Source organism: Salmo salar, chromosome ssa26, assembly GCF_905237065.1.
Source record: "Salmo salar chromosome ssa26, Ssal_v3.1, whole genome shotgun sequence".
Lineage (NCBI taxonomy): Eukaryota > Metazoa > Chordata > Actinopteri > Salmoniformes > Salmonidae > Salmo > Salmo salar.
Window position 1 is genome coordinate 11,114,509 of NC_059467.1, and position 24,153 is coordinate 11,138,661.

Below are 24,153 nucleotides of genomic sequence, written 5' to 3' on the forward strand. Positions count from 1 at the left end.
AGTCAATCCCAGAGTGCCCTTATAAAGGCTCTAGTTTACTTCAAGCAGGCAGTTCCTTTGTGAAATTTCCCACATTTCCGTTGCATCTGCTTGAGCTAGTTCTTAGGCAGGCATCGTTGAGGACTACAGTGTCTTATCGGGGAGATGTCTCAGACCCCCCGAGAAACAGTTGGAAAATAAATCCACACTAAGAGATAGACATACTAGGGACACAAACAGCCACACAGGCCACAAAGGTCTGGGACTCGCAGTGATAAGTCTACTCCATACAGGCACAAAGATACTAGCTATCCCAGATAAAGAGAGAGCGAGTGAGGCATGGACTGTGTCTCAGACGAGGAGTGAGCATTTTGTCCAGATACCTTCCAGGCCCGCTGATGGTGATTTCTCGATTGATTTGGACAGGATGGGTGGGTGGATGGGGACAGGTGGGGGAGTCAGGGGAGAGAAGAGAGAGGGAAGGCTTTTACCTCTGATTAACTCCCCTCTCAACCTCGCAGCACAATGAGAGGGCAATGGGAGGAGGCGGTCTCCTAGCAACCCCATCGAGCGGGATCCATCACTGACACACGCAGGACGTCTCATGACAGTGATTCCTCTCTGCTGTCAATAATATTTATAATAGCCCTTTTAACTGGCCTTCCCCCATCGCAGTGGTATTATGGAAGCATCTCACGCATCCTCTGTGCACCTACCCCACCCCCGTCGATGCCTGAGACAGACATGTTCATCACAACTACTGTTTGACAGATGGTAAACAGTGAAACCTGTCCGGTATCTGAGTATAAAATGACTTATCTCTACCTTACGGAAAGTCCTTCCTCAGTATCTTTTGGGCTGCTAGTAAATCTACCAGACGTATGCATACTGTACATGGGCCTTCGTGGTCGAAGACAAGAACATAGGGAATACATAACAATGTGAGAAATAAAGAAGTCACATACACCGCGTGCTACCATTTCCCTTTGGTATCAGAGAATACACTCCCCAGTTCCTTCTCTGGAGCTAGTGAATGTGGGTCATGTGATACAGGGCCAATAATAATCCTTACAGGAAGAGCCCCGCCGTGAGCTCCTCTCCCTCACTCCCCCTACTGCCCTACTCAGTTGTAGGAAGGGACCTCTGGTCTCTCACTCAGCCTGCCTCGCAGCCTTCCCAACCCCCTTCCAACAATCACCAACATCTGGGTAAAACAATCCAGGAACAGACTGTAAGCCTTCCCAAACACTTAACAGATAAGGTTTATGTCTTTGAACTCCCTGTGTAGATTGCTAGCCTCTCTAGCCTCCCACGCCCTCTCTTGTTCCCCTTCTCCCTCTCTGGTAAAGTCTGTCTCTCCATTTGGACCTCTCAGAAAATGAAAAGAAGCCTGCTTTGGTACAGAGAAGGCCTAAGATTCGAGGCTGGGGGTTAACAATATTTTAAAACACCTGCTATTTTTAAATGAGAGGATTAGTTGACATTTTCTGAGTATGTTCAGAGGAATACTTCTCTAGAACAAGCTCAGTGAGAGAGAGTTAGGGAGAGAGAGAAAGAGAGAGAGAGAAAAAAGCCCTCCAATCTATTTAAATCTAGGGGAGTAGGGTATTACAGAGAGAGGGCTCATTGTGTGGTGCATTACTTGAATTATATTTATTAAAACATTTCAGGAGGCTGAAGTATCGTTTGTTCCAAGTATTTCTCAGATGAAAAGTGTTAGTCAATCTCTTACCCACTGGGCACAGACGTTATTTCAAACTCTAGTTTGATTTAATTTTGGTTGAGTTGTCAACAAACTTCAATTCAACATGAAATCAACAAAACATTTCAGCATGTCATTCCCAGCTAGCACATAATGTTCTGAGAATCATATTTCTTCGAGCTTGGTGAGAGCGTGGTTGTCCTAAGGTTATTTTGCATAAAACCTTCCCGCAATGTTCTGGGAATGGTGCAGGGTACCCAGCAAGCAGATAACGTTCTGAGAACCATATATTTCTTAGGTTGGAATGTCAGTACTGTTTCCTATAGGTTTCCTCATGGTTCTATTTAAAGTGATGTTCTCCAATTGTTCAGAGAACGTTAAGAAACAAAGTTCTTCTGTGGGAATTTCGGTACTTCAGAATAACTTTTTCTACAGGTTTTCTCATGGTTCTATTTAAAGTCATGTTCTCAGAACGTCCAGAGAACGTTAAGAAACAACGTTCTTCCGTGGGAATTTCAGTACTTCAGCATAACGTTTTCTGCAGGTTTCCTCATGGTTCTATTTAAAGTACTTTCTCAGAAACATTAAGAAAATGTTCCATAAAATCCCACAAGAAAACATTAGTAATGTTCAAAGAACGTTCTAAAATTTTTATTTAAAAACATATACATTCCGTTCTCAGCATCAATGGACTAAGTCCATGGATAGAGAGCAGAATACCATAAGTTCCTAAGAAGGTGAATTTCCATGTGTCCTATCTGTGGTTGGAGTTCAAAACAGTTAACCTAAGCTAGCAGTAGTATTAAGTCTTATTCCCAGAACTTAATTTAATTACCTTCAAATAACCTATAATTTCCACCTCAGAACATTAATAAAACCTCACAGGAAAACTTTCAGGGAACCATAGTAAAATGTTCTCACAACCTCCCTGCAACCGAAAAATGAACATTCCCAGAACAGGCAAAATGTTCACTTCCATTCTCAGAACGTTTAAAAGACATTCCGTTTTACTATTCAGGAAACGTATGGCTTCTTTCCCAGAATCAATGGATAACCAAAAACTTCTGTTCCCACAACTTCCAAGGAACCAAATGTGCTAGCTGGGTTGGATTTAGGTTAAACGTTTGGTGGAAAAATTTGATTCCCTTACGTTGATGACTTTTTGCAAATCCAATCAGCTTTCCACATTGATTCAACATCCTCACATTGAAATGATGTGGAAACAACATTGATTCAATTAGTTTTTGCCCAGTGGATATTCATTCAATACCCCGTCTCTCTCCTACCTCAGTACCTCAACTGCTCCTCCAAGTCCCACACAGAGTCATTTCACAGTGAATTGCCTTTGTCTTAAAAAAAATAATAGGAAAGAAGCACCTTTCTTTTCCAACCCCTCCCTATCATAACAACTCAAACTCTCATTGCCACGATTAATAGGACCGAAACAAGGTTAGAAATGAAAAAGGCACCACGGGACCATGTTTGGTTGAATAAGCCAAACATTTGTGAAAGTTGTCTATAAAGTATGGACAAGATTTCCAATATCATCCATGGTGCCCTTGAATTAAAAACAGATGAGAAAACGAAAAGTTAAGTTAGTGGCTGTTCAACATGGAAGGTGTAGTAATAAAAGGCATTGGGTGAGTTGCAGTTCAAAAGTGACACTATTTACACTGATCTCTCTCCTGTTGATACCTGACGTGCAGTAGGCCTGGTTCAGCTGAAGGAGTCCTGAGTGAGGGAGGAGGTGGGAGGGAGGGATGAGTGGGAGAGGGAGGGGGGGCTCTCTGCTTTTCACAGAATCAAACCTCCTTCACTCCCTTCATTCTGTGCTGCAGTCTCTCTCTATTGCTCTGTTTTATCTCTGTTTTCCTTTCAAAGGCTAATCCAAAAACCAGATGGAAGTTATCTCAGAGAAACCCACTGTAACGGGCGGAGAGAGAGAGAATAATGCAGACACTTCCTGGTTTAGAAAAAAAGACTCACACACAATATGAACCAAACAAAAACAAAAAACAATGTGCAAACTTTCTGATATAAATAGACTACAGTCAACTCACTGGGTAGAGCACCATGGGAGGAGAACGAGTTATGTGTATGTGTTTATGTTTGCTGTGTGTGTGTGTGTGTGTGTGCATCGTGTGTGTGTGTGTATGTATTTGCACGTATGTCACTACTACCATGTTTTGGATGAGAAGATAGATGAATGAGCGTAGGGTTCAGGTTGTGGGGTGGGGGGGGGGTTATTAAGTGTGTCAGAGGTCACACCCAGTCCTGCATGGAGCGTTTGCAGTGGACCAGAAGTTTGGGAGTTCCTTTCCTCTTCAGTGTGTTGATGATGGCGTAGATCAGTCCCAGGATGCACAGCACCAGGACCAGGGGTACTGTCACCATGATGATGTTCATAGTGCGCGTCTCGCTCTCGTCGATCTTCAGCACCACGTCCACCTCGTTGGTCTCCTCTTCTCTCTCGTCCTTATAGTCTACATCGTTGGTACGGCCCTGATCCTTGTCCCGCTCCTTGTCCTTCTCCTTGTCCCGGCCTGCGTCAGGGTTGAAGGGCGGGCGATCCACGTCGGGGACCTTGCGGCCTGCGTCGGTGTCCCTGTCTCTGTCTGGGTCCAGGTCCACGCTGCAGCCCATGAAGTCCCTCAGGATGGATTTAGGGTAGCCCGGCTCACTCTTCATCCGGTGGTTGTCAAACTTCCAGTATTTGGATCCCTTGTAGAAATATGTATAAGCTGGGAGGGGAAGACAGGGGCAGAATGTTAAGTACTAAATACACTGTTATGATAATCAAATACTTATCCACGGCATTGATTGAGACAGTAAACACAGTACGGTTCTGGGGAAAAGGAAGAGAGCAAAAAAACACATTTTTCTTCATCCTTTCAAGGTAATGTTACTTTTCCCCCTACTCAGCTCATAAACCCTATACTAAGCGCTCTTTTTCTCTCCATCCCTCTCTCCCCCTCTCGCTCTCTCTCTCTGATTGACCAGACCCACCCTCCTTTGTTAAGAGTGTTCATTACTGGCATTCTCTTGGCCTCACTCTCGCCTCTCTCACCTCCATCATCGCTGAGGAAAGCCCCCTTGGGAGAGGACGGGACTGCAGAGCCCCACACACTGATTGGCTTGGGGTAGTCCTTGTCTACCGCACGGGACTGTTCGTTAAAGCGCCAGTACCTAGAGACGAGAGGGAGAGAATAACAGTATGTTAAACCACTATACAGCACGTATGTTAAATCAGACATTCATGTAGAACTCAGGGTGTATGTGTCTTCTAAGCCCAAAAAAAAGCAGTCAGCACACGCCAAGAGATTATGTGATCGTAATCGTGCAAAAACATATTCCGTAGCCCCAAAAAATAAAAGACAATTTACAGTAGTGAACACATGATGGAAACTCCTTCTGTCAACATGGAAAAGGGCCACAATTCACAGATAGCTGGGAGAGTCCCTTCCTTACCAGTCTCCTTTGAAGAAGTATGTGAAACCTGACGGTTCCCACCAGATGGCTGTCTCTATCTTGTCATAGGGGATGTCCCTGCCGTAGTCTGTCAGCTCCTGGGGGTAACCAGGCTCCAGGTTTGCCTCCCTGAACAACCAGTACTTATTCCCTAAAGGTGGAGGAGAGGAAGGGGGAGGAGAGGAGAAGTACAGTGGTGTAGGAGGGGTGGGGGAACAGATACGTCAAGGAGATGGCAGAAAAGGGAAGACAGATATTGGGTGGGACATGATCATTCGGGAGGGAGGGATGGAGAGAAAGAGGGAGGGAGAAAGGCATTCATGGTTAACGGTCCTTTGTGGAGCAAAGGGACTTTCCCTTTCCAACAGCTACCACTCATGAACCTGGAGATCGCTATGGAAACGGTTAACCCGTCATTACATTACAGTCTTGTTTATTTGCTGGCTAGCGTGCACCAATAATGGACATTATAGAGAGTGAAATTGTGTTTATGCACAGCTTTGGTTAGATATAATGCATTTGAAGTGGTTAGAGTGGAGGACATGGCGAGGCGTTTAAAAAAAAAATGTTTTACAGTATGTTAGACACAGAGGCACCATCCGCGTGCCCTGCTTTCTATTCTCCTGGCCCAGTTCTACACTGAAAACAAAACCTTCGCAGTCAGCATCTGGAGACAAACGGCTGACGCAACTCTCTCACTCACATTTGCCAGATGTTGCAGGCCAACTTTTGGTCCCTTTAGTTTCTTTGCTATGGCTGTCATCCACATTTCAGAAGGCCTTGCCAATGACATCATTTGCCCTGAAGACTTTCTCAGGGAGAGCCAGCTGTCTTAAAGAGCTACAGCTCAAATATCTCCCCAAAAACGCGTTTTTCGCTATCTTCGTCTGTCTTTCACCGTTTCTGGTTACAAAATTCATGGAACAAAGTGATGCCAGCGGGATCTATAATACCCTCTACAGACAAAATCATATTGAGTAGGTTCTCCTAAGGATATTATTACATTTGTGGTTTAACAATTGAGGAGGAGGTGGGGGGAAATCAATAGAAAACCGCAATGAAGTCTGGGCAAAAAAATCTTATAGCAGCAAAAGCACTTTTTATGTCAACCTAATGAGGGAAAATGATCTAAATGAAAGTTAAAACCTAAAGTGTTTGGGGGCATGGGACGGTTTCTAGGGCAACGGTGCAGGGAGGAACGAGGTAGTTGTGACCGAATGAGGAGTCTGGGGAGGATTACAGCTCGAGCCAATGGGCATTCACTGCCACCAAGGAGGTCTCATGTCTAGCCCAATCCAAATTGCATTTCAGCGCAAAACTCCAGGGATCTCCAGTCGATCCCATTTCAACTTGACGATGTCATTATCTTTTCCATTTAGACAGAAACATAATCTCTTCGATCAATGCAAAGGCTGTTTGTCCGTAATATACTATTCGAGGTTACAATACATTTGGGGATCCATGCTAAAGTGAATGTGGAGATCAAGGAACACTTACTATCTGCAAAAACAAGTGTTAATGTGGAATTAGCATTGTTCACTCACTACTCAACTGTAATTAAATTGTAATGTGGAAAATACTAACAGCTTTAGGTTTAATCTCCAAGGCACACTAGCGTAAAAAGAAAATACACACATTACACACACAGAGGACTGAAACAATGTTTGTGAATCTATTTTAGTATCAGCAACAATGCTTCATTATAGTGTAACCAAAGCTTTCAGTTGTTTTGTCATTGCTGCTACTTCAACACATTAACAACCACTAGACCAGTCCTCTGAGTTGGACTATTTCTTCTCTGTTTAACCCTAATAAAAAAAATAAAAACAATGACTGACTGTGTGTGTGTGTGTGCGCGCGTGTGTGCGTGCGTTCGTATGTATGCCTCCGCGCCTGCTTGTAGTCTTACGTGTGCGTGCACGCGCGGTACAACGATTAGGAGAGTACAAACACCTTTAAAGAAGACAAATTTCCCATCGTGTCTCTCGTAGGCTGCATCGATGTCCCCAGGCAGTCCCCTCCAGAAGTGACCAATGGGCATTGGGTAGTTGTCCAGGACCCTGTTCCTCCGCACCCTCCAGAACCAGCGACCCTGTCAGGAAAGAGCGGGGAGAGACGTTAGAGGGCACATCCACTGGAGCTCTACTGCTCAGCCTGACCTCTCACCTCTGACCCTGCCTGCCTGTGGAATGGCTCTCTGGAGCTCCAGACCTAGCTGGGAGCTGCTGCCTGCACACCAGATATGGAGGCAACACTGCGTATCAGCAGTTTAGTACCATCGCGCAATCATTAAACTGCAGAAACATTATGGGAGAGAGGAACAGAGAGTGCCAAACATGATGGGCCATGTGCCCGATAGTTCCTGAACCTCTCCTCTCTATCAGAGCCTGTTCAGCACATTGCCTGGAGGAGGAAGTCTTCACAGCCACGTTCAACAGTTTGGATCAATCAATAGGAGAAATATTTCAATAACGTATGCATACACTACATACACTACATACACATCTGCGCAAACATGCTCTCTCTCTCTCTCTCTCTCTCTCTCTCTCTCTCTCTCTGTCAGTGTGTCCTCAGTAAGTCCCTAGTCACATGGAGCTTGACCTTCACATTCCCTCCATCTCGTTGGCTCAGGCCCAGAGCTTGAGATTACTTCAGATCTGTCTAATATAGAAACCAGACCCAGGAACGCAGCCAAGGGCCTCTAAATTAAAACCGTCTGTTCTAACACCCAGCCCCCACCCCCCTCCTCCTCTACATCCACTAACCCCCCCCCCACCACCCCTCTCCACGCCACACACTCCCCCTTTCATTTCACCACCATGGCACAGTCTGCAGTGTCTAAAAGAGAGGGCAGGGTCCAGTCTATAGAAAGAGAAAGAGAGGGCACATTGAGTTCCATTTAAAAGGTGGGGGAAACAGCTGTTAGCCCGTACTTTCTCCGTCACCTGACTTTAACACAGGCTCTGTTCCAGCAGCGTTTGGGGTTCAGGAGAAGCCTGGTGCCGGGTGGTCGGGCTCCCAAGCGCATCCGAAAGCCTGCACTACATGACAAGCCTGCCAGAACGGACAATGAAATAACTAAAGGCAATGCTAGAAGGCTATTAATACCCACGACCACAGCACTGAGCATATCGTGTGTCCAATTACTGTAGGAACTGGTTTGGGCTTGCTGCATGTTGCACGAGGAGCGTTTTTACGAGTTGGACTTTTAAATAAAGTAGTTCAAGTGATTGAACTGTTCTGTTTGTTTTAAGTCAGCACAAAACATGTCTGAAACGGTAAAAGAGAGAAATCGCCCTCTCAGTGTAGGACTAGGAGTGCTTTCCAAAAACGACCTCACAGATCTGCAAACTCATTCATTAGCGGTAAGTTAATAGCATTGGCTGTCAGCATTAATGGTAAAAGCTAAGAGTTGCATCTTCCTGGCAGCAGCTCTTGTCTTTGTCCTTCAAGCGGGGAAGCGCAGCCTGTTGGTGAACAGAACATAATTTAAAGCAGACCTGCCCTGCATCCAATCTACTCCAACATGGAGAGGCAGGAAGAGAAGAGAGATGAGAGAAGTGTAACTACGATTCTGAAGAAAAGAAAAAAACACCCGCACAAGTCAAATGTACTGACTGTGGAGCCTCACAGGAGCACAAGAGGAAAAAGATATGACTTTCAGTGAACGCTACTCAATGTCAGAGACAGCCTGGGCTCGATGGTACAATTTCCTAAAATAGGCTGAGGGCATGAGCAGGAGACGGCCTTGTGGAGCTACAGTCTGCCGTAAAGCTAATGTATACTACTTCAAATAAAGCGCGATGACAAAAGAGCACAGCACAGTCAAAGACTCTTTTCCCCCTGCTCTCATATCTTCACACCCCTCCAACTCTATGGTGTCTGTCGTGTACACCTCCTCTGCCCTCTCCCACAGAGACAGTTGGACAGAGAGACAGATAAGTGAAGTAGAGGCAAATGACAGTTCTTGGGGAAAAAAGAGACATCCAACTTATGTAGATCCACCCGGAAGTAAGAGGAGTGCAGTAGAGGGAACGTGGCTCTTTTCAGTGCTTGACTTGGACTGAAATAGGAGCCTGCCCTGTTTATATTTATATTTAGGTGCTAGATACCTTTGAGCTAATATTCTAAATGAAGTGCAGGAGCTTAAGCAGTAAAACATTTTAGGTGCCGGTACTCAGCTCCGGCGAGCTCCTGCCCAAGTCAAGCACCGGCTCTTTTCATACAAAAGAGAAGAGTTGACCACATCAACTGAAGCATAAACAGTGAAATTCTCTCCAGCTGTCGGCAAATGGCCTAACAAATGGTTCAAATGAGAGCCATCTCCGCAGCCCTGGACTGGTTGGTGCTGCAGTTGTTAAGGCACACCTGAGACCTAGAGAGTGCTGTCCCTCTGCTCTTTACTGAGCTCCATGTCATAAAATACAACGAGTCTGGGGTTTTACAGCCTGCTTAGGGCCCAATTGAACCCAGGCCCTGAACCACCTGCCCATAAGGCTCTCCAGATGCGACTAACATTTACATTTGAGTCATTTAGCAGACACTCTTATCCAGAGCAACTTACAGTAGAGAATGCATACATTTCATTAAATGCATTTTTTTTTTCATACTGGCCCCCCGTGGGAATCGAACCCACAACCCTGGCGTTGCAAACACCATGCTCTACCAACTGAGCCACAGGGGAGACTAACCTGGGGATAACAGCTTTTACTGCACTACCGAGAGACACATCATGGTTATCCCACCCACTGGCTGCAATAAGACCAGCCTTTGATCAAATGACCTACTAGATCAAATCAAATTTGATTGGTCACATATTTAGCAGATGCTATTGCGTCTGTGGGGAAATTCTTGTGTTCCTAGCTCCAACAGTGCAGTAATCTCCAACAATACACACAAATCTAAAAAGTTAAATTATGGAATTAAGAAATATAGAAATATTAGGACGAGCAATGTCGTATTCTGGAGTATAAATATAAATGCATATGTATAAATGTGACGGGATGTATAGACCATAAACAGTATATGGATAGAATATGTAGTATATCTGAAAAGTAGTATATGTACAGCAATAGTTAAATAGGATGGTCTCGACTAGAATATAGTATATACATATGAAGTGGGTAAAACAGTATGTAATCATTATTAAAGTGACCCGTATTCTATGACTATGTACATAGGGCAGCAGCCTCTAAGGTCCACGGTCGAGTAACCAGGTGATAGCCAACTAGTGACAGTACTGTATGTAGGTCATGCAGCCGTCCAAGAGCATCTGTTCCTTGCAGCCGCGCTGAGACTGAATCAACTCATTTCATATGTGTAGGGGGCAGTGTGAGGTCCTCACCTTGAACACAAACATCTCTCCCCTGAGCATGGTGACCGTGTCGAAGTTTCCTTCACAGATGTTTGGGCCGTAGTGGTCCGGGCGGTCAGTCGTGCGGGGCTTGTCTGGCCTCCGGGGTGGGGCGTTGGGGGGAGAGTTAGGGGGAGATCTGGGGGGAGTGTTGGGAGGAGAGTTGGGGGGTGACTTGGGGGGGGAGTTAGGGGGAGAGTTGGGAGGAGAGTTGGGGGGTTTGGGGTCTGGCTGGGCTGGCCGGCGAGGAGTGACAGTGGGAAGAGCCTGGGTGGGTGTACCGTCTGGCTGACCTAAAGAAGATAAAGTGATAAACGCATGAAATAAAAGCAGTTAGAGGCTACTCTCCACTCCAAAATCCTAAAAGGAAATCAAGGGCTCAGAGATTTGTCCTCCAACTGATCTCATAATTGGTAGCTGTGTCCTGGTTTTGCCCAAGCTAGATAAGTGGATATGTGAGTCAGCAGGCTGATTTTCCACTTAGAGCTGTGGGAAGGAGGCATGTAGAGTAGAAACACAGACCTCAGACTATTCCAGCTTCAATCAGGGTTCCAAACACAAGGGTGCCCAGGGCTGGAACTCCCCACTCTTATACAGTTATACTGCAGTGCCCAAATCAGACTAAAACACTGAAAACCAAAGCTCTTACAGCCAACATTATCAGGTCCATATACCAGTAGTTTTGTCGCAGAGGCCCAACTCACCATAGATCTGTTGTATTCCTCTGAGGTCATCCTCAGGCAGTTGAAAGTCGTCCGTTTCCATCCACTGGTAGAAAGGAGCCATGATGGCCATTGGGTTGTTGGAGTGTTCCAGGCCCAGGGCATGGCCCAGCTCATGTACCGCAACGAGGAACAAATCATTACCTGGAGAGAGAGAAGAGAGAGAGATATATATAGAAAGAGAAAGAGAGAGCGAGACCGAAAGAGAGAGAAAGGAGTATAGTCATTATCATACTCAAGGCACTTAAGAAGTATACACCTCGTCACGACTAAACCTAAAATAGACAGCGAGTGAGTAAAGTGAGAAGAGCAATGACCTGAGCTGTGGCCACAAGCAGGAAGTGTTAACAGAGTTACTGGGATCACCCAGGAGGGAATGGCAGACAACGAGCGATACGGGCCATTCAGGCAGCATCTCATGCAACGTGTCTTTATTCATCCTCTCTCTCCACACGCTAACTAACCGTGTGTTGACTTGGAGAGCTCGGGGCTTGGGTTGGACCTGGGGCTGTGGTTGGAGCTGGGGCTAGGGTTGGACCTGGGGCTTGGGTTGGGGCTGGAGCTGTGGTTGGACCTGGGGCTAGGTTTGGACCTGGGGCTAGGGTTGGGGCTGGAGCTGTGGTTGGACCTGGGGCTTGGGTTGGAGCTGGGGCTTGGGTTGGAGCTGGGGCTTGGGTTGGGGCTGGAGCTGTGGTTGGACCTGGGGCTAGGGTTGGACCTGGGGCTAGGTTTGGACCTGGGGCTTGGGTTGGACCTGGGGCTTGGGTTGGGGCTGGAGCTGTGGTTGGAGCTGGGGCTTGGGTTGGACCTGGGGCTAGGTTTGGACCTGGGGCTTGGGTTGGACCTGGGGCTTGGGTTGGGGCTGGAGCTGTGGTTGGAGCTGGGGCTAGGGTTGGGGCTGGAGCTGTGGTTGGAGCTGGGGCTAGGTTTGGACCTGGGGCTAGGGTTGGGGCTGGAGCTGTGGTTGGAGCTGGGGCTAGGTTTGGACCTGGGGCTTGGGTTGGGGCTGGAGCTGTGGTTGGAGCTGGGGCTAGGGTTGGACCTGGGGCTTGGGTTGGGGCTGGAGCTGTGGTTGGAGCTGGGGCTAGGTTTGGACCTGGGGCTAGGGTTGGGGCTGGAGCTGTGGTTGGAGCTGGGGCTAGGGTTGGACCTGGGGCTTGGGTTGGGGCTGGAGCTGTGGTTGGAGCTGGGGCTAGGGTTGGGGCTGGAGCTGTGGTTGGAGCTGGGGCTAGGTTTGGACCTGGGGCTAGGGTTGGGGCTGGAGCTGTGGTTGGAGCTGGGGCTAGGTTTGGACCTGGGGCTTGGGTTGGGGCTGGAGCTGTGGTTGGAGCTGGGCTAGGGTTGGACCTGGGGCTTGGGTTGGGGCTGGAGCTGTGGTTGGAGCTGGGGCTAGGTTTGGACCTGGGGCTAGGGGTTGGGGCTGGAGCTGTGGTTGGAGCTGGGGCTAGGGTTGGACCTGGGGCTTGGGTTGGGGCTGGAGCTGTGGTTGGAGCTGGGGCTAGGGTTGGAGCTGGGGCTTGGGTTGGGGTTGGGGCTGTGTTTGGAGCTGGGGCTAGGGTTGGACCTGGGGATGACCTGGGGTTGGACCTGGGGCTAGGGTTGGACCTGGGGCTAGGGTTGGGGCTGGAGCTATGGTTGGAGCTGGGGCTTGGGTTGGACCTGGGGCTTGGGTTGGAGCTGGGGCTTGGGTTGGACCTGGGGCTTGGGTTGGACCTGGGGCTAGGTTTGGACCTGGGGCTTGGGTTGGACCTGGGGCTTGGGTTGGGGCTGGAGCTGTGGTTGGAGCTGGGGCTAGGGTTGGGGCTGGGGCTAGGGTTGGGGCTGGAGCTGTGGTTGGAGCTGGGGCTAGGTTTGGACCTGGGGCTAGGGTTGGGGCTGGAGCTGTGGTTGGAGCTGGGGCTAGGTTTGGACCTGGGGCTAGGGTTGGGGCTGGAGCTGTGGTTGGACCTGGGGCTAGGGTTGGGGCTGGAGCTGTGGTTGGAGCTGGGGCTAGGGTTGGACCTGGGGATGACCTGGGGTTGGACCTGGAGCTAGGTTTGGACCTGGGGCTAGGGTTGGGGCTGGAGCTGTGGTTGGAGCTGGGGCTAGGGTTGGACCTGGGGATGACCTGGGGTTGGACCTGGGGCTAGGTTTGGACCTGGGGCTAGGGTTGGGGCTGGAGCTGTGGTTGGACCTGGGGCTAGGGTTGGACCTGGGGATGACCTGGGGTTGAACCTGGGGCTAGGGTTGGGGCTGGAGCTGTGGTTGGACCTGGGGCTAGGGTTGGACCTGGGGATGACCTGGGGTTGGACCTGGGGCTAGGGTTGGGGCTGGAGCTGTGGTTGGAGCTGGGGCTAGGGTTGGACCTGGGGATGACCTGGGGTTGGACCTGGGGCTAGGTTTGGACCTGGGGCTAGGGTTGGGGCTGGAGCTGTGGTTGGAGCTGGGGCTAGGGTTGGACCTGGGGATGACCTGGGGTTGGACCTGGGGCTAGGATTGGGGCTGGAGCTGTGGTTGGAGCTGGGGCTAGGGTTGGACCTGGGGATGACGTGGGGTTGGACCTGGGGCTAGGTTTGGACCTGGGGCTAGGGTTGGGGCTGGAGCTGTGGTTGGAGCTGGGGCTAGGGTTGGACCTGGGGATGACCTGGAGTTGGACCTGGGGCTAGGTTTGGACCTGGGGCTAGGGTTGGGGCTGGAGCTGTGGTTGGAGCTGGGGCTGGGGTTGGGGCTGGGGTTGGAGCTGGGGCTAGGGTTGGGGTTGGAGCTGGGGGTGGACCTGGGGTTGGAGCTGGGGATTTGGGTTTTAGTTGGGGGTTGGGTTGGAGGTGGGGGTTGGGGGAAGTTAAGGGGTTTTCCCATTTTGACCCTGGTTATTGTTCCCCAGAGCTGGCCAAGTGAGGAACACAGTTACGTCATTCTGAGACTTCATGGCGGTGGGGCAGTAGTCTACACGTTCAGACGGCAAGCTCCTCCCATTGGGGTTGTGAAGTCAACGCAGAAAAATGGGCTTGTTCAGGGTTTTTAATGGTGTTAATGGTGCGCTCAGTCGATAAAGCGGTCGGTCTAATGTCTTCTGATAAGCATCAAGACACGCACTCCTCGTACCCTAATCAAAGCCTGCCGTTGTCCCACACAGAACGACAGTGATGCATTGTCACTGCAACAGAGAACACATCTGTGACACAGTGACCGCCACTTCAACCGCCCTCCACAAAGAACATCCTGCGGACACCCGCAAAAAAAAAAGCAGATGGAAATCGCCTTGAATTTAATTGACCTATCCTATAGGTTCGCCTTTTAAGTTGGTTCCAAGTTATGGCATGGTACTTTCCCAGCAAATGACACATTATTCCATTCCAGTATTAACTGACATTTAACCTGATCTGTGGGCCATCCTGTCTGAAAGGGAGGCTGAGGGTGGTTAGTGAGATGTCTGTAGGGATCACTCTATTATATTGACAGACAGCATTATGTCATATGGCTTCTGTCATCTGAGGGAGTTGAGCTGTTCAGGATTCCTCCTTTTGCCAGCTCCATGCTCTCATCCCCTCCCCTTCCAGCTTCTCCTCCAACCACAACCTGCGACTTAGCAAGCTATCTGCACATCCACGTTACTCTAAAAATATACCACAGGATACAGAGAGAGAGAGAGAGAGAGAGAGAGAGAGAGAGAGAGAGAGAGAGAGAGAGAGAGGAAGAAAGAAGTCTCTGTAAGGTAACCCTGACAACCATGTGGCTCGCAGACTTCAAACGTCTCGGGAGAAGAGCCAACTTATCTCTCTTCCTCCTCACTAAAATGAACACAGCAGCACATATCCCCATCTAAGAGCCTAAAGAATAGACTTGCAGCTTTGTTGGATATCAGTGTGTAATAACCACAACACTTGTCAAGCGTGTTTAAGCCTTGCCAACAACGTCGTTAATGTGCCACGAAAACTTAGTTGACCTTTACTTTTAGAATTTTCGTGGTTTAAAAGACCGTTAAAAGTGATGTGTCAGAGCGTTTCAAAGACCCAGGCTACACGAGGATACAACTGTGTTAAAGACAAGGTCAACTCAAAAACCGGTCTCCCACTGTGGAATTACCTCAACACCCTCACTGTGGCATTTCGACTTCTCTCCGATCTGTCCAGTAACACCTCCTACTCTCTTGACCTCACCAAGCAGAGTCAGCCACCCGCCTCTGCTCTGACTGGCTCAGGAAATTACAACGTTCACCTCCACAAGGCAGGGAAAACCCTCAGTCACTCACCAAGACTCCTCTGGTTAATGATTGAAAGGATGAAAAGGGGGGGGTTTAGAACGAAAGAATACTACCATTCCTTAAAACACGGCTTTGAGAGCCGGTGGGAGTTGTAAGAGCAGTATGATGTCATCCATCTAACTTTGAAGTTTAATGGAGGTAATGGAGGAGCGAAACTCGACAAATTCTCAACAAAATGAGGGACGATGTGGTTTTGTCGTGGCAACTATGGTTGAACAAGTGGAAGGCGGGGACAAACCAGCTGAAGTAGGTGAGGAGAGAGGAAAGCAGGGACGTTGCGTTTAATTCTAGAAGAATGTTTCAGAGGTAACGGTTCTGGTGTAGCGCTAAAGAGACCGGTGTCCATCCACATCCATCACCTACCTTGCAAGTTCCCATTGCCGATTGTCCACGGCTCATCAGAGTCAAAGTGAGTGTCACCGCCCATACCAGGGCCAGGGAAGTAGGCGTGGGCCAGGAACCCGCCCTCGCCATCGAAGGGTGAGCTGTCTCCATGGAAACCCGAGGCAAAGAAGATCATGATGTCAGGCTCCTTCCTGCGGCCGTATTTGATCTCCTGGTAGGGGATCTCATCGAAGGTCAGCGGGGTCACCTTCTGCCACACCTTGAAGGCCCTACGGATGGCCTCATACGAGTTGTACTCCCCGATCTTTGGTGTGTAGTTCTGTATACTGCAAGGGAAGAGGAGGAATCCAAATGAAAACTCATTTGGAATTTGGTTATGGACGAAGATTGACCAAGGTGAAGTAAATCCTGTTATTTACCTGTAGGTGAGGTGGCTCTTGTTCCATTTGTGGCCAGTGAGTGCATAACGTTTGCGCCGAACGTTGGTCTTGATCTGACCCCCAAACTTGTCTGGGACTCCACAGCGCGGCCTCCGCATGGCTCTAGGAGAGGACGTCAGGGTTACACTCCCCACTCCTCTACACAGTGTCACACTGGGGTTTTATGAGATACACTGCCCGTGACACCAGCCCAGGTGCCGTACCATAGAAAGGGTTCATGCGTTTTTTATGTGCAGTAACTGATCTGTGGGTTCAAGACGGGGCGGCGGGGTAGCCTAGCGGTTAGAGCGTTGGGCCAGTAACCGAAAGTGTTGCTAGATTGAATCCCGAGCTGACAAGGTAAAGATCTGTCCTTCTGCCCCTGAACAAGGCAGTTAACCCACTGTTCCTAGGACGACATTGTAAATAAGAATTTGTTCTCAACTGACTTGCCTAGTTAAATAAAGGTTCAAAATAAAAAATAAAGATTGCTCCCTGTTGGGGATTTGATATTTACACCCCAGACCGCCTCACACTCCTATTAACTTATCACTCCAAGGCTCAAATCCTTCCGTCTCCCTCACACTGTACAAATCCACTACAAACTAGGAAATGAATCCATTGACATGATTGGACCCATAGGCATCAGAGAGAGAGAGAGAGAGAGAGGTCTGGTTCAGGAGAATAGCATTAGGATGGCAGTAATGACAGAGCACAACAGGGAAGGAAGTGTGACATACGTCACCGTGCCGTGGTCCATGGCGCCGGTGACCGCCAAGCCGTAGAAACGCTGCATGTCGCTGACGGCATTGGAAAGGATGTGAGCTGACCGCATGGTGGACATCTGCCTGCTGGCCTGAGGTAGGTAGCCATACATCCGCAGCCATGACTGAGAGAGGGACAGAGAGAAACTTAACACCATACAGAGTGTACACTTCTAAGGCTGCAATTCTGAATTTTTCTTCGACTAATTGGTCTTTTGGCCAATCACATCAGATTTTTCAGAGCTGATCTGATTAGTCAAAAGGCCAAAAAAGATCAGAATTGGGCTGCCTGTGTAAACGCAGCTTAATAGGCATACAGAACAGCGTAACTAATTGGCTCCTTATAGGACACATCACTGCACTCTATACTCTTCTGTGAAGTGATCATCTCTGTATACCCTCTCTTAGGCCTCACTCCCCCCTATCTGAGATATCTACTGCTGCCCTCATCCTCCACATACAACACCCGTTCTGCCAGTCACATTCTATTAAAGGTCCCCAAAGCACACACATCCCTGGGTTGCTCGTCTTTTCAGTTCGCTGCAGCTAGCGACTGGAACGAGCCGCAACAAACACTCAAACTGGACAGTTTTATCTCCATCTCTTCATTCAAAGACTCAATCATGGACACTCTTACTGACAGTTGTGGCTGCTTTGTATGATGTATTGTTGTCTCTACCTTCTTGACCTTTGTGCTGTTGACTTTGCCCAATAATGATTGTACCATGTTTTTGTGCTGCTACCTTGTTGTGTTGCTACTATGTTGTTGTCATGTTGTGTTGCTACCATTGCTGTGATGTCATGTGTTGCTGCCTTGTTATGTTGTTGTCTTAGGTCTCTCTTTATGTAGTGGTGTGTCTCTCTTGTTGTGATGTGTGTTTTGTCCTATATTTATATATACACATACCTATATATATATATATATTTTTTTTTTATCCCAGGCCACCGTCCCCGCAGGACGCCTTTTGCCTTTTGGTAGGCTGTCTTTGTAAATAAGAATTTGTTTTTAACTGACTTGCCTAGTTAAATAAAGGTTAAATAAAAAAATATATATATTTCTTTTTTAAACTGCCATGTGGGGGAGGAAGACATGATGGGAGAAACCTGATACAATCACAGACTTCAGATTGACCGTTCCACCTGTTAAAGGGATATTTCATACCACCACAGGCTGTGCCAGAGCGTCACGGCAGACAGATCTACAGACGGAGACACTCAACAGGGTGGCCACGAAACTTTATCAGCTAAACCATTGTGAAAGAGAGATCAGGATCCCCTCATCCCTCGGCTGATGGGATACGCCTGGGAGGCGGAGGATACGGAGAGGTAGGGGTTGGCTTTTCTCTGAAGCCCACGCTACGGTATCGGAGGCTACTGATCTTTAATTACGTAATTAGCGCTAATTAAATAAGACGTCCCCCACACATATACTGTTAAAAACACAACTAACCCTAAACTGTGTTTGCTGAATCCTCGCCCTGCCTGCTGTAACCGACGTGGAGGCAATAACAGGGCTAGTGATTGAGAGCAGGGTTAAACACGGCGGGTTAACTTGATGTATCTCCCGAGTTTGATTACACACAGCTGCGCTGAGACACCATTTTGTTGACAGCGGTTTGTGTCCGAGAGATGATAAATCACAGCGTATGAGCCAGCGAGGCAACAAGCAATATTTTAACTGAAGAAAAAAGACACGGGAAACACGTGGCATACATTTTCCTCATCTCCCGAAAGAGCCATTTTAACATCCGGCGAGATGTTTTACCTCTCTGCCTTGAATCATTCTCAACCACTTCCAACTGTTAGAAAATCTTCAGGAGCCTCGTGGAGGGAGACGTGAATGGCCACACTTTTGTTGATGCCACTCCTCTGATATTTGTAAGACTGCCCCGTGTGACTGAGTGTGCGAAGCGGCCACACGGTTTACACAAGAATAGTAACAACCTCTGACCATGTAACACAAGCAACCATGGACATCTTCAGAAACTCTTAGAAGTGGACATATCCCTACCATACAAGCACCGGACTGAGCAGAGTGGAGTGGGAGGAGTGCTGTAATGGCCACTTCACTTCTAGCTAAGGACCAGGCCTGGGTAGCTGTTCCTAGTTACAAGGGGCTCCCTCTGGTTTCTGGCTGGCATGATCTCCCCCTTCCAACCCCCCTGCTCACAGAAGACACAGGCCTTTGTGGTCCCCTCCCTCTGCTGTTATGCAGGACTGAATAGCCGGCCCTGTTTCTGGGCACAGGCTGAATGTAAACCCCTCTTTCTCCAGGGCACCAACTGGGGCCCCCAGATCCCATGCTGCTGCTTCTGGAAACACAGCTGACGAGAGAGCCTTACAGAGAGCTGAAACACTGCTCTGTCTCTCTCTCTCTCTGCTCTTTCTCTGCCGGCACTCTCTCCAGCCTCACTTATTCTCTTCCCCTTCCCTCTCTCGCTCTGATATCAACTTCCTCTCTCTTTCCTGTCACATTCTCAACCCCCTGCTGGCTACCTCTTTTTGCTTCCCTCATTCTACATGTTTCTCTCTCTTTCATACAAATTCAGGCAGATACTTTCCCTATATTTTCATTGGATATGGGTGGAAGCGGAGAATGGCTGGTTTATAGCTGGTTTAGGTGGGACCCACCTCATCTTCCAGATAAGGGCCCGATCACACAATCTGAGTCCGGGGTTCTGGGGGGTGTAGGAGATGAAGGGGAGTGTTCATACAAGACGGAAAATATATGTACCCAGCCTGTAAAATACACAGCAAAAAGGTTTCTTTTCTCTCTGGCATCGTTCGGGATGGTATTTATTGAAGGGCGTTGGAACAAGAGAAATAGGCTGCACCACGTTATAGATATATGAAAGCACCCTTTTAAAAAGTAAAGTGCTTCAGTCTGTACCCTAGCCTCTAAGAATCCTCTGTACTGAATACAAAGCAAGGCTATGGTTCCAGGGGGGAGTGAAGCGCAGGACGTACTTTAGTCCAATCAGCCACCCTGTCAGCAGCTCCTTCAATAAGACCTTGAGCCTACCTGCCAAAACGAAGGCCTCCTGGATCCAGCAATTCACGAAGAATTGTAAAACGAGCCTCACTCGGTGTGTGTGGTTGTGTGTGCGTGCGTGTGTGCGCGCGCGTGTGTGTCTACGTTCCCGCACAATGTCAGCCAAGACACTAACAAATGGAGAATGCTTTTATTCCCTGGACTTGGTAGCCTGCCATCTTTTGGTCCTAACCTCCAGCAGAGAGAGAGAGAATAAAAACGAAGGAGAGAGAGAAAGAGGGAGGAAATAAAAAACACACACAGGCACTGTCTTACTCTGTAAAGGGAGTGTCTTGAGAGAGAGAGAGAGAGAGAGAGAGAGAGAGAGAAAGAGATGGACACAAACAGAGAGAGCGCAAGAGACAGAGAGAAAGAGAGAGAGAAGAAAGAGCGAGAAACAGGGATCCAGAGAGATAAAAACAAAAAAAGAAAGAGAAAAAGAGAGAGATCCAGAGGGATGACAGTCACCATTAGAGGTTAATGGCTTTTCCCGTTCTCATCACTACCCATTTCCTCTCGCCATGGCGATGAAACCTCGCTGTACCCATGGCGACGGGCAACCTCAGGGGAACACAAAGGAACTGGTTGGAATACATGGAGTAGGCATGCTGCAGATTCCATAGATAAGCAGAAATAGAGGGAGGCTGGCCCTGCCAACGTTAAGGGTTAAACTCGGGATAACGATAAGGCTTCAGGAAGCAAACAGTCGGCCTCCTGTGTCCTGCAGACTTAATCAACCCTGGCCCCTCCCTCTTCTCTAGGCTGGTCTCTCTTTCTCCCTCGTTTCACTCTGAAACAGTCCTCTCCGGACAAGAGCCCCCATTGTTGCTCCTCAGCTGCCTGGGAGTCCTGCAGGTCTAAATGTCTCTCCACTGTTTGTGTCCCATTTGGAAGGAAAAAAAAGCTGTCACACTTACCCATCACATGGCGGCACGGCTGAGCAAGCCTCCTAGTTCCCTCTTCCTTTCTCTCCCGCTCTCTATCATTTATCGCTCCATATCACTCCCACTCCATCTCTGTTCATCAAGACAGCGTAGGAGTCCAGTCTCTTGTGATAGGTCAAGCTGTAGGCTCAGGGAGGGAGCTGATGACCATAGCGTCAGTGAGAAGGTTCAGTAAAGACGCAAAAGGGAGAATCCATTCAAGACCGACCTCGGCTGCGCTTCTATGCATTTTATTTGCGCACGCGGATTCATCCCGTTATGTTGAATTGAATGGAGAGAGAAAATCAGATATAGGCTAAGTGGAACAGTTTAGTGAAGACACACACGAAGCGTGAAATTCTCAAGTGAACACCAACCCACACCTTGAGGACAGACGCTGGCAGGTAGGCATTAACTAGCAGGCTGTCTGTTCTCGTCAGTCTCCCCCGCCCCATATTTTTAAAACAACTCCTCATTCAACAGGTCTCCCTGACTACACTTAAAGACCCCATTACCACCTAAACGCTACAATGCTAATACTCTACCAGGATGTGGCATGTCGGGACAAGAAAGTCGTCCCCCCCGGTCTTTTTGTCTGGTAAACAATGGCAGCCGGGTCAGCAGTAACTACCTGTGTGTGAGCCTCATTCTTCATCGTAAACCCTTCAGTCTAGCCAGTCACAAATCTGCCTCACTCAGAGTGCACTCAACCAAAACACAAACATAAACACAACTCCGGTAAGAATGCACGGGCACGCATTGGCCGACCCATCACTGATGTGACCAGTACTGACTAACTGAATGATGACAATATTGATGTTCCTCAGCGCAGCGTTTCAATCTAAGAGTCTGCGCTACATTCATTAGTGGATGATTTATTATGACACAACAATGTTTTATACTCCTTTATGGGGTTTGTCTTACATTTGCATTGTCTCTCCTAAATATGCGATTTTATAGTATTCTAATTATATTATTAAGTTATAATATTGGTAATATACCTTGGGAGTCCCATAGGCCGAACACCATGGTCACTAGGGCTTTGAGAGTCTATATATATATATCTATTTGGCAGTGGTAAATCCAGGGTGAAAGTTGGGCCAATAAAAAGTAGACCTCATCATGCCCGTCTGAAAAAAAGAAAAACGGTGTTGTCCACCCACGACGATGCAGGAGAACAACTCCTGGTCTCTCACAGCACCGGAACCTTCCAGCTAGCACAAAGGTGCTACGGCATAGATGTTAAATCTGCCACAGGCCCCACAGGTGGGAGAAATGTGTATACACATGGGTTGGCAAAGGATCCAGGCAGATTGTGGTGGTTCAGACTGCCTCACATGGCTATGTGTTAACACTATGACCTCAAAGTGGCTTAACAATCTTGGGAGTCACGACACAACAACCGACCTGAACTGCAGTGGCCCGTGAGGGAGAAAGAAACAGCGTGCACATAACTGACCCCTTCATTAAGCCTTGACCTGACGGGAGAGGCTAAGCACTAAAGTCAACACAGCATGGTTAAGTGGGTGCAGCTGGGACAAAGTCCACAAAAACACAGACCGATACAATAACAAAGGAGAAAGGGCATTACAAACATTCAATACTGCTCTGCTGGATTGAAACTGGCCCTCCACATTCACTTGGAGTGTTGTAAAGAAAAACTAGAGGGGTATATTCTTCTCTACACATTTGTTGGGACATTTGATTCCCTCTGGCACACATGTTCATTGCTAAGCTCGCCGCCCCAAACATTAGCCTACACCTCAGCTCACTCTCGCCTATCTCTCCCCAAACATTAGCCTACATCTCAGCTCCCTCTCGCCTATCTCGCCCCAAACATTAGCCTACATCTCAGCTCACTCTCGCCTATCTGGGGCAGGTCGGAAATCAGCACTACCCTGCTGCTGAAGACAGAAAGCGTGATGGTCTGGAAATGAACTGCGAAAGCATTTGCCTATTCCGCCCACATTTAATCATTCAGTTGATTCACACTGTACGTCCAATGCAGGGGGCAACTAGTGAGATGAGCATGACTCGCTCAGTGATGCAGATATCTTTTCAGGTACTGTTGTAGTATTTCAAGAAAGCAAAACAACCCTACCTTACCTGTAAAGTGGGGTGGACCAATACTATGGATATGCGCTTACAGAATGTGGTTATAACAGTGGGATTACTTAACCTGACCCAGATCTCCTCTAAGAACAGCAGCTTTCCACATATGGTGCTGCCTGCAAGAGTGTGTCAGTGTGTCAGTGAATTGAGTAAGATTTGTGTAGTTTGGCTAGCAGCATGGCCTTTTTGGGGAGAAGTTCCAGCCCAGGAGGACCCTGCTGGCGGCACACAGGGGATAGGCCTGTTAATATTGGAACAGCTAGTTATGAGCAGGATATGCAGCTTGGTGTGCTGGATCGAGTTCCTCAGACCGAATGAGCTGGGTCATTAAGTTCAAAATGTGTGTGAAAGTGCCCCATTTGCACTCATGAATGCCTTATGAATAAGCAACATGTATAATAATGATCTGGCTTTTTGTTTCAAGACTGGAACAGACTTGACCTAACAAATATTTTGGTTTTCTTGCAGGGGTATCCAAAATGATTAGGAAGACCTGTCCTCAGCACACACAATTGTTATTTTGGCCAATTGTTATTTTGAGCGCAAGGTTGTCAATGTTATATGCGACCATCTCTATTGAAATATGGGCGGTCAAATAGCAATGTCAGCTAAAGTTAACTGGAGTTTTGGTGAGAGTTTAAAAGAATTATTTGTATGTGTTTTGCTGCATATTATGATACATTAAAACTAGTTTTTGTGTAAACACTACAGCATTGTTGTCACACAGGGAACTTTCTGAACATTGACAGTTTCAGTGACGATGATCCAATTACCTCTGCATTAAACGCGTCATCCTCTCCTCCGTGTGTCCCGAGACAGGTGACCCAAAGCACGAGGAGAGAGGGAACTAAAGTCCGTCTCCAGAGTAAGCAAATCCACTTTTCCCATGAGGATGCCATAGCCTACTCTTGGCTTGCCAAAACCCCGGACAAGGAAATGGATACCTTGTCCAAGTGTCCACTGTGCCACTGGGTACAAAGACGTGTTTCGAGTTGTTAAGAATAGTTTATGTTGGTCACCTTCCAAGGAGTTCCTCGAAAATACTATAAATGTTAAGAGGAACAAATATTACATTTGCTATGGCGATGACAT

The 24,153-nt window shown here is 48.0% G+C and overlaps 1 protein-coding gene across 2 annotated transcripts; it reads right to left on the reverse strand.

Annotated features, from left to right (window-relative positions):
* Positions 1 to 1,610: 1,610 nt before the first annotated feature.
* LOC106587140 (matrix metalloproteinase-15) lies at positions 1,611 to 24,124 on the reverse strand. Of its 2 annotated transcripts, none has more exons than XM_014175188.2 (10): positions 23,835 to 24,124; positions 16,972 to 17,120; positions 16,232 to 16,354; positions 15,831 to 16,138; positions 11,207 to 11,368; positions 10,494 to 10,795; positions 7,103 to 7,241; positions 5,150 to 5,300; positions 4,749 to 4,867; positions 1,611 to 4,422 (listed from the first exon to the last, which is right to left on the reverse strand). In XM_014175188.2, the coding sequence occupies exons 1-10, from the start codon at positions 23,958 to 23,960 to the stop codon at positions 3,944 to 3,946; spliced, it is 2,058 nt and encodes a 685-aa protein (XP_014030663.1). In that variant the 5' UTR covers positions 23,961 to 24,124; the 3' UTR covers positions 1,611 to 3,943. The 2 variants fall into 2 exon arrangements, with proteins under 2 accessions (XP_014030663.1, XP_045564587.1); XM_045708631.1 differs by lacking the exon at positions 23,835 to 24,124 and adding an exon at positions 20,944 to 21,852.
* Between the last annotated feature and the right edge of the window lie 29 nt (positions 24,125 to 24,153).